The sequence below is a fragment of the Myotis davidii genome, unplaced genomic scaffold (genome assembly GCF_000327345.1).
Source record: "Myotis davidii unplaced genomic scaffold, ASM32734v1 scaffold430, whole genome shotgun sequence".
NCBI classification, from domain to species: Eukaryota; Metazoa; Chordata; class Mammalia; order Chiroptera; family Vespertilionidae; genus Myotis; species Myotis davidii.
The window spans coordinates 631,876-642,865 of record NW_006285247.1 but is presented as its reverse complement, the minus strand read 5'-3'; the positions used below and the strand labels follow the sequence as shown (position 1 = coordinate 642,865).

Here is a 10,990-nt window from a genome sequence, read left to right as displayed (position 1 = left end):
TGGTTTCAAGAACATGAGGGAGACTTTATCTTGTCTAGGTGGCCCTACAATCACCAGATCTCAATCCAGTTGAGCATTTGTGGGACGAAGTTAAAAGAGCCATCAGGCAGCTGGTTCCACAGCCATCAAACCTCACAGAACTGGACAGTGCTATTCATCAGGCAGGTATCAGATTCCTCACATCACCTTTCAACATCTTGTGGAGTCAATGCCAAGAAGAATGGCCGCAGTATTGAAGGCAAAAGGTGGCCCAACGAAGTACTGATGAGGTGGTCATAATAATCTGGCCACTCAGTGTATATGAAAGAGTGGAAGAAATATTATGTGGGGGTTAGCATTATTTTCCAATTAGCAGCAATAATTCTAATTTTTAAATCTCTAAAGATTTTTTTTAATAGTGAAATCATTACTATGAGATTATACATTTTGGACTCGGTTGTATAATTTTTTAAAAAAATATTTAATGAAGTAAGAACATACAATATGATTATACACACATATACACACATATACATATGGCAGATATATATATGTATACACATATACATATATATTCATAAATATATCTTCATCTATATTGGTTTAACTTATTTCCTCCCCATCCATCCATCCATCCATCCATCCATAATTTTTTCCAGTCTCCCTCTCTCCCTTTATGGAATTAAGCATGCTTTGCCAGCTAGTTCTTGACACTTTGTAAGAGGGCAGCTTAGTTAAATCTTAATCACATCATGGTAGGGTTCCGAGAAGCTTTGAAGTTGTTTCCAGGGTTGCTTAAAAAATTTGTGCCACAATGAACTGTGATCATAGTAACTCAGCACGAAGCACTGGTAACATCTAGTTTATCTCTAGGTGGGCTGTTAAGAACTAGTCTTCTCTTTCTTTTTCTAGGAAGTGCTTTGTTTGTGGTTCAGAAAGAAGTTGTTCTGATGGATTTTGTTTTGTGGAATTCCTTTGGAATTTGCTTTGATTTTTAGTACTAGTTTAGGTAAATTAAAACTACAGGGTGCTCAAGAAATGGACATGGATTAAAATATCAAAACCTGCATATTTATTCTAAGCTTACTCAAGGGTTAGTTGTTAAATTTCACTGTTGTAGTTATGAAATTCCTAAAGTAATTATGACCAAAATGAATGGATTAAATATAAATATAAAAGTATACCATATATTTTGTCTATAAATTTTTGCTATAAATTTTATCTTCAAGTTTCATGTCATGTTATTTGTCACGCTATCGTCACAGGAAGAAAATTAATTTACCTTGCAGCCTTCTGAAAAATTTAACGTATTATCTAATATATATATTATAATAGATTATGACAGGGGTCCTCAAACTTTTTAAACAGGGGGCCAGTTCACTGTCCCTCAGACCGTTGGAGGGCCGGACTATAGTTTAAAAAAAAAACTATGAACAAATTCCTGTGCACACTGCACATATCTTATTTTGAAGTAAAAAAACAAAACGGGAGCAAATACAATATTTGTATTTGCATGTGGCCCGCGGGCCGTAGTTTGAGGACCCCTGGATTATGATCTCTGACTCTTGCTCTAGACTATAAGTCTGTCTTCTTTGCTTTTATACCATAAGAAAGTAATTTTATACTCTTCTAAAACATTCTGACAGATGAAAATCTATTTTATCTTGGAAGACTGAGATGATTAAATAGCATCTTCAGTAAACCGTTACAATGTTTAGGAACTTTCACTGTTTCTTCTTTTTGTTTGTTTGTTAGGATTCTAGCACCACCAGAGGCTGATGCTATATAAAACTGTTCTCATTTCTAACCCCAATCAGTATATTGTTAGCTAGCTTAAAGTTTCATTTTTGCATCTTTGAAGTCTTTGTCATGTTAGATTAGATATGGAAGGTTCATTATGTTTTTCTTTAATCTCTAATTTCTCCTCATATGTAGATCACATAAATATTTTTATAAGTATGTGTATATATATATATATAAATAATAAAAATATTTAAAATTTAGAAGTTATTCCATTTCTACTGTACTCCTTAGTAACTTTAGTTATGAAATGTGTTACAAACAGTGTAACTGAGAAGTTTGAGAAGGTTAAAGTAATTATATATATATATATATATACACACACACACACACACACATACATATACTAGTATTCCCCCCCATCCCCCCAAAAAAATCCCAAAACATTATTATTCATCTAATTTGGTATAAGAATGTTATTCAAAGGTAATAATACCTGGAATTTCTGCATAATGTGAGGATACCTTTTAATCTAAGATGTTAAGAAAATTATTTAAATATTTTCTCACAGGAATAAAGATATTTTGATTATACATAGTTCCTGCAGCAGTGGTTCTTAATACTTTTTTAGGTAGTACCACTTTATGTACATACCAACTGAAATATTACATGCAAATTTAAGAGATTCATCTCTTTCTTTCACCAAAAAAAAAAAAAAGAAGCTTATTTGTGGTTTAAAGAAATACTTGACTAACTAAGGTTCACCAATCTTTTGATCTAGTGGTTCTCAGTAGAATAGGAGTATTTGTGTTTCAGAATCTCCTGTGAAATGTAAAGTTGTTGTCCTTGGCCCCAGCCCATCCTCTTTGGCCTACACCACCTTTTGTTCTAGTTGGCAGCATCCCCTTTCCCATCTTTGTTGGTGTGACATTTTATTATTATTATTTTTTATTTTTTTAAATATATTTTATTGATTTTTTACAGAGAGGAAGAGAGAGGGACAGAGAGTTAGAAACTTCGATCAGCTGCCTCTTGCATACCTCCCACTGGGAATGTGCCCGTAACCAAGGTACATGCCCTTGGCCAGAATCGAACCTGGGAACTTTCAGTCCGCAGGCCGACGCTCTATCCACTGAGCCAAACCGTTTAGGGCGTGACATTTTAATATGTAACTTAATTTCCAGAGAAAATTTACTGAGGAGAGAGTGACCTGTTTGTCGTCACACTTAGGTTAGATATAGTCAAGTGTTAAATAATAGAATAGCATTTACTTATCTTATTAGTTTCTTATGATATGAACATCTCTAAAGATGTGATTAAACTAATTACTGTTCTGATGTTCTACCCCTACCAAACTGACATTAGAGAGGAGGCTGGAGACACTGCACCAGGGACACCTACCAGAGGCGACTGGCTATATCATGAGCACGTCATGCCCTTCACAGATACTGTCCTCTCTTTTGTGAGGCTACAAGCTCTGATTGGAATTTAGATAAAGCTGGAAAGGAGATAATTTTCATTATTTGGGAACAATAAATTGAAACTCGAGACCAGAAAAGACATAATCTAGTCACACTGCATCATCTGCTTTTTCCCAATAGTAAGAGTATGTCAAGGCTTTATTCATTCTCAGAGCATAGAAGCCTGTTAGGATACAGAATTGCAGAACTTAAAGGCAGTTTAGTAAAGATTTTCTGCTTTAGAAGCAGTGCATTAGAAAGAACACAAAATGAGTTAGGTGAACTGACTCCTAACTCCAATTTGTCTTTTTTACAACTTTAATATTTTTAAGGAAACCACTTCTCTGATTCTTGGCTTTTGCCACAGTGAGGATAATAGTATCTGCATTACACTACAGAGGACTATTTTTCTTTGCTTTCAAAAAAATTTTTTCAATTACAGTTTACATTCAATATTGTTTTATATTAGTTTCAGATGTACAGCATAGTATTAGAGGATCATATACCACTACAGAAGTATTGAGAGGATAAAATCTGATTTCAAAAAATATCTATATATTGTAAATTGGCAAATATTATGCAAATGTCAGATAATTTGAGTGAGTCTATGCTTGCTAATATGCTCTTTTGTGATTATCCAAATAATAAAAGGCTAATATGCAAATAAACCGAATGGCAGAACAACCGGTTGCTATGATGCACACTGACCACCAGAGGGCAGACGCTCAATGCAGGAGCTGCCCCCTGGTGGTTAGTGCACTCCCACGGGGGGAGCGCTGCTCAGCCAGAAGCCAGGCTTATGGCTAGTGAGCGCAGGGGCGGTGGGGGGAGTCTCTCCCACCTCCGCGGCAGTGCTAAGGCTGTCCGACTGACGGCTTAGGGCAGGAGCGGGGAGCAGGCCTAAGCCATCAGTCGGACATTCCCCAAGGGCTCCTGGACTGCGAGAGGGCGCAGGCCAGGCTGAGGGACCCTCCCCACTCCCTGAGTGCATGAATTTTGTGCACTGGGCCTTTAGTATTTGTATAATATCTGTCTATAATGTGTTCCTCTTTATAAGGCTGGGTTCCTAGTAATATCTTGTTTAGTAATTTCACACTATTTGTTTAGTGCCCATTAGATGCCAAGTGAAAATGTTGAAGGTTGTGAAAATGTAAAGGTAAACAAGATGATGTATGTCCGGTAAAGACGAACAGTTATATTATCAGATAGATGGAAACTAGTGGTTGATGCTGTATCTGGATTGAGTATTAGAGACAGAATTAGATTAGTGGAATAAATGTTTTTATAGATAGCATCAGACATTAGTTCACTTAATGAGGACATGAATTATCAGGCACTGCCACTGAAATTACAGAAATATTTTTATTTTGGTTTTATAATTAGGAATATTATCTTATTCGTATATAATTCTTTTAGTAAGAGTGGATATCACTACTCTTACTAAAGAGAAGGATTTAACTTTTCTGCTTGTGTGTGACTCTTAGATATTGATGTCACCCTAATTTTTCTTTATATAATTTATTTAAAATAAATATCATTAGAACATCTGTGATTTAGAATTTTTGGTAGGAGTTGGTAAGATTGGTAAAGACTAGTAGCAAACATTTCAATTCATATGTACAAATCATAGAAAAGAAGAGCTAAAAGGGACCTTACAGGTCATCTTATCAGTGATTTTTAAATTCTTTGTAGAGGAGCAGTATAATTCAGTTGTTCTGCTGAGGTGCTTTAGCACCTACTGCACAGGGACATTGGGGTGGGCTGGGAGAAGGTTGTGGCTCAGTGGCTATGCCCTTTCAACCAGAGTAGGTCCCATATGATGTTTATATATTGGTGATATATGAAAGTTTTTTTTCTTTAAATAGTTTTTATATTTAAAAATCTAAATTAGAAAACTAGACTTACTCCCTATTTTAATGACAGAGTACTGGAGAATTAAAGTTAACTGGAACCCTAATTTCCCAACTTCATTTCAATGTTGTTCACTTAAATCATACTGCCTCTATGTGGCTTTAGTAATAATAAAAATCTTATTAAGCCATTTTAAATAATGAACTATCAAGACTCTGTGTGACTGGATCTGACATCAAGAGGATTTCGTATACATGTTAATATCAAGACCTGGACAATTGGTACTTGTTTTATATACAAAGTTTTTTTTTTTTTAATACTAAAAATGTTTATAATTGAAACTCATGTAAGTTTCAGAGTTTGTTATTTGAACTCTGCCCTTAAACTCTTAAAACACCTATTTCCTAGAGAATAGGATGTTTCATTCATGGTCTCATGCAAGATAAGTTAAATAAAGTAACTAAAGGCATAGAATTGTCCCTATTTTTGAGTTTCTAGCTGAATTCTTATTAAGTAAACTTGGTAAATATGCATTTTTTTTGGTAGAGTGTTTTTGAGCTTTTGTTTGTACTTTGGCATTAGAAAGTTTACTTAGTGCCCAACTTCTCACTTAACAGTGAAGGTAGAACCAAGGTGACTTAGTATGATTTGTAATCATATCTAATGAACAATTGTATTTTGTGTGAAACAAATAGAAGTCCTGATTTTTTTGAATAAATTTGCACTAAGTTAGAATTGTTTTGGCTTTCACTTTTTGGCAAGATGAATTCATTAGGATTCTTTATTAAATTTAGAATTCTCTAGTATACTGTAGAACAGTGATTTACAACTAATTACTAAAATTCTGCAGCATATCAAAACATATATTTTTCGTCAGTCTGACAAAAGGTATAATTTTGATTCATTCACAAAAAATTTCTATATGTGACATGGCACCAGAGTGAAGTTAGGGTTTTTGAAAATGCTGACACATCGAGCTCAAAAGGTTCGCCATCACTGATCTATAGCCATGTATTAGTTTCAGGTATACAATATAATGATTTGATATTGCTATATACTTTGAAATGATCTCCACAATAAGCTTATTTAACAATTACTAGGCAATTGAAATTTTAAAGAATTTAAATTAATAAACATTAAACAGAATGACTTGTAGAATCTATTTAGATCCAATTATTGGGGTATTGAAAACTTAGCTCAGCATAATCTACCCCTTTTTCTCAACTCCTGATAATTATTTTGATATATTTTTCAAAAATGATAAAGTGATGATTAAGTCAAATTAATTCTTAATCTCTTTTTAAAATTATTTTCAGGAGAGGGCTGCTCACAATTTATATGGCCAACTTGGTAAGTAATTTTTTTTTGGTTTTGAGGGTTTTCCATGTGTTTTTTAAATCTTTTTAAATATTAAGTTCCCTTAAAAAATAAAAAGAAAGCTGCTAAAATTTGAGAATATTTTTTTTCTCTATTTTTAAAGGATATATACAAACATTTAAAAGAGTCTTGATGCTATCTGGTTTATTCCTGTCACATATGACTGGATTTCACCTATTTCCCGGGGAAAGTGATTCACAGCCCTGTGCTCTTTATGACATTTTTAAAAAACATAGACCTTCATCTTTGATAGGATCTATATCTGTGTATCTCTATACATCTTTATTTAAATTTCATATTACGTTTCTGTTGCCATTTATTATGGGAAAAATGTTGTAAGGCTTAGACATCAGCACGGCATTGATTCTGTCTTCAAACACTCAGCATATCCTATATAATAAAAGCCTAATATGCTAAGTGTCCGGTCGTCCGTTCAACCAATCAAAGTGTAACATGCTATTGATATGCTAAGGCCTCTCAACTGCTCGCTGTGATGTGCACTGACCACTAGGGGGCAGACAGTTGACTGGTTGACCAGTTGATACAACGTACACTGACCACGAGGGGACAGACAGTTGACCAGTCGACCTGATTTGCACTGACCACCAGAGGGCAGACTCTGACCTGTGCACTGACCACCAGGGGGCAGATGCTCTGACTGGTGGGTTACTTTGCTGCTGGGGTCTGGCTGGTTGGGACTGAGCAAGATAGGCTGGACACGCGCTGGAGGCCTCCCGCGGTCCCTTTCTGGCTGGCCAAACTCCCACACCCCTCCCTGGCTCTGATTGTGCACTGGTGGGGTCCCTTGGCCTGGCCTGTGCTCTCTTACAATCTGGGACCCCCCAGGGGATGTCAGAGAGCCAGTTTTGGCCCGATCCTGCAGGCCAGGCCAAGAGACTCCACTGGTGCACGAATTCGTGCACCGGACCCCTGGTGTAATAAAATAATTAGCTAGGCTTCTAAATTTCTAAGTTTACAGAAGTAAAATTAATGTTAACTAGTCTGGTATTCTTTATGGGAAATATATAATCAAAATTATGTAATTTTCACTGTCAACTTCAGATTTAAATAAATATTTATATTAAGAGCTTTTAAAGTTGTTTAGAATTAAAAGGAAACATTGGAAAATTTAACTAAAAGATAAGTAAATATTTATTTACTTAATGATAAGTTCTTGAATTCTGTAACAAGGGACTATAATTCAGAGTTATATTTACCAATTCATTTTAGTTACAGACTATGTAATTTTTGCTATGAATTTACCATATGTCAGTTGCTGTGTTCATATGCTCATAGGCAACAAAGAGACAGTCCTTGTACTTATGGAGTTGGCTGTCCAATGGAGAAGTCACATATATAATAATAAAAGCGTAATATACTAATTAGACTGGACGTCCTTCCAGACGACCTTCCGGACAAAAAGCCTGGGTCCTGGGTGCCAGAGGGAAGCCGGTGCTGGCAGCCAGGGGGAAGGAAGACCTGCTCTTGCACGAATGTCATGCATCGTGCCTCAAGTAGAAATAATAATGTTTGAAAAGGACTGAAAGAGGAATAAAAAGGTGTTGTGGGAACCATATTAGTAGCACCAAGACATTCTGGGTGCTACTTTCCTTTCTTATTAAAAAACAGCAACACTTAAAAATATTATGTTTGCATACTAGAATGGATTTGATTTTAATGTGTGTTTTTTTCTGTTTAGCCATGCTCATGCTTTTCTATACTACCACATGGTAGATACTTTAGTACCCAAATAAATAATACTTTAGTATCACTTATCTTTAAAGTGTAAGTAGATTTTCATGAACTTTTTTTTTTTTTTGTATTGCCTGGCTTAGGTTGTAAATTCCTGAAGGGAAGATCTTTGACTTTGATATAATCATTATTGGAAAGTGCCCTTAAAATAATTGTATTTTTTTAAAGATTAAACTTTTTATTTTGAAATAATCCTAGATTCATCTGTGGTTCAAGAAATAATAGATTTGTACTCTACCTAGTTTCCTTCAATAGTGATATCTTATAGTAACATCAAAATCAGGATATTTCCACAGATATTTATTGTAGCCAAGAGAGAGAACAGTTCTTTCACTGCAAGGATCCCTCCTGCTGCTCTTTGGTAATGATGTTCAATTTCCCCTTATTCTTACCACCCTCCTCCCAATTAACCTCTGGCAACCTCTCATTCATTCTTTACTCCTATAATTCTGTAATACCTATAGTCATTTCAGGAGTGATATATCAATAGAATCATATAGTGTAGACTATTTGTGATTAGCTGTTTCACTCAGCATAATTTCCTGCAGGTTTATTAAGCTGCACATACCACTAGTTCATTCCTCTTTATTGCTGACTAGGGTTTAATGGTGTAGCTATATTAATTTAACCATTCACCCATTGGAGGACAGCTGGCTCATTTCAGGTTTTTTGGCTATTACAAATAAAGCTGCTATAAATATTCTGATGCAGCTTTTTGTGTGAGCGTGAGTTTTCATTTTTCTAGGATAATTGCCCAGGAGTGTGATTGCCAGGTCCTATGGTAGTTGCTGTTTGGTTTTTACAGAAACTTTTTAACTGTTTTCCAGAGCGGCCGTACCATGTTGTTTTGATAGTTTCCACTTTAAAATAACCTTTGAATATCTAGTTCTTTCTAAATGAAAAACTTTTTGGGGGGAGGGGCATTTGTCTGTTAAGTAGATTTGTACTCTCTGTCCAGATTAATAAAATTCAGTATTAGAAAAGTTTTTCAGAAAATGAAAAATATGTTTTGGTCTTTTATTCTTTGTTAGTCAGTTATAAAGAGTCTGTTATTCAAAAATTTAATGAGACCAAAGGCTTTACACATAGATTTTGACTATGTCTAAGGGAAAATGAATCTAATCTGTACATAATATATTCTGGGTACTAATTATCCTATATAATAAATGGGTAATATGCAAATTGACCCTAACAGCAGAATGACTGCAAATCACTGGTCACTATGACACACACTGACCACCAGGGGGCAGATGCTCAATGCAGGAGTTGCCCCCTGGTGGTCAGGGAGCTCCCACAGGGGGAGCTCTGCTCAGCCACAAGCCAGGCTGACGGCTGCCAGCTCTAAGGATGTCCGACTGCAGTGTAGGCCTGCTCCTTGCTGGCAAGTGGACATCCCCTGAGGGCTACTGGGCTGTCAGAGCGATGTCTGACTACCAGCTTAGGCCCAATCCCTCGGGGAGTAGGCCTAAGCCAGCAGGTGGACATCCCCTGAGGGGTCCCAGACTGAGGGAGGGCACAGGCCGGGCTGAGGGACCCCTCTGAGTGCACAAATTTTTGTGCACTGGGCCTCTAGTAATCTAATAAGCTTCATCTTCCCTTTATCTAAAGAGCCTTTTATTTATATTGATATTATGTAACTGTTACTATAGTAATAGGTTGATAGTTTCAGAATAGGTAAGAATGTAAATATTTTTAGAGGTACTGAATTTAGCTTTAAGAATTAACTTTGTTTTATAACTTACTAAATTGAAATTGTTGATTTAAAACATCAACAATAAAATTCCTAAATGTTGGGAGGTTTTATTAAAAAAATATTTTTTTATTGTATTTAAAAAAAACAACAATAAAAAAATGTGTTTGTGTTTCTGATTTGGAAAGCATAAAGAAGAAAGTAAAAGTTTATAATTTTATCGTGTAGTAATTGCTAACATTTTAGTGTTTGTTTTCTCTTATTCCCTTCCTTTTCCTCCAGTGTATCTCATAGATGGACAGACATAGATGCATACTCACATTATACACTATATGCCTATTTTTTACAATTGGGGACATATTGTTTTGTGACATTTTTGTTACTGTGCCATATAGTTATTTTATTTTTTAAAAAATTTGTATTGTTTTATTTAATTTATTGGGGTGACATTGGCTAATAACAACTATACAGGTTTCAAGTTAAATTCTATAACACATCACCTTTATTGCTCATAATGATAATATTTGGAGAGTTGTCTCCCACCTTTTCACTTCTTGACTATGTCTTCATTACGAGTTGATTCTATACATACACACATACACAGCCCCACTCAAAATGTTGGGAGCAGTGAAATAATAACTATTTGGTTAGTAATAATATAATTTTGTTAGATTTGGTTGTGACAGTTATTTATTCTTTAGTTATCCTGCTATGCCTTTGAATAATATGAAATACACAGAACTGACTTCATATTATTTTTTTTTGTGTGTGTGGGTGTGTTTTATTTATTTATTTTATTTTTAAATATATTTTTTATTGATTAAGATATTACATATGTGTCCTTGTCCCCACGTTACCCTCTACCCCCCCCACTCATGCCCCCCCCCCCCCCCCCCCCCCGTGTCTGTTTCCACCCCAGCTTCCTCTTTAACACCGCAGGACACAGTGTCCCAACAGGGACACTTTGCGCCTCAGGCCTCCAGCTCATCTCCACTCCATGCAGCAGGGAATAAAAACTGACACCCCCGCCAATTTGGCCTTGTCTGCAAGTGTAGTTCTTCCCAAGTGCAGTAAATGAATAATTTTTTAATTAAATAAATGTCAGATAGTTCAGTTCAAGAATAGGAATGGCCTTAATAAA

The 10,990-nt window shown here is 35.5% G+C and overlaps 1 protein-coding gene across 1 annotated transcript in view; it reads left to right on the top strand.

The window, feature by feature from the left end:
- TMEM135 (transmembrane protein 135) overlaps positions 1-10,990 on the top strand; it is a 216,879-nt gene that overhangs the window by 25,106 nt on the left and 180,783 nt on the right. The window contains exon 4 of the mRNA XM_006755866.2: positions 6,347-6,380. Coding sequence (XP_006755929.1) covers positions 6,347-6,380 — 34 coding nt within the window. The remainder of the gene's footprint in view (positions 1-6,346; positions 6,381-10,990) is intronic.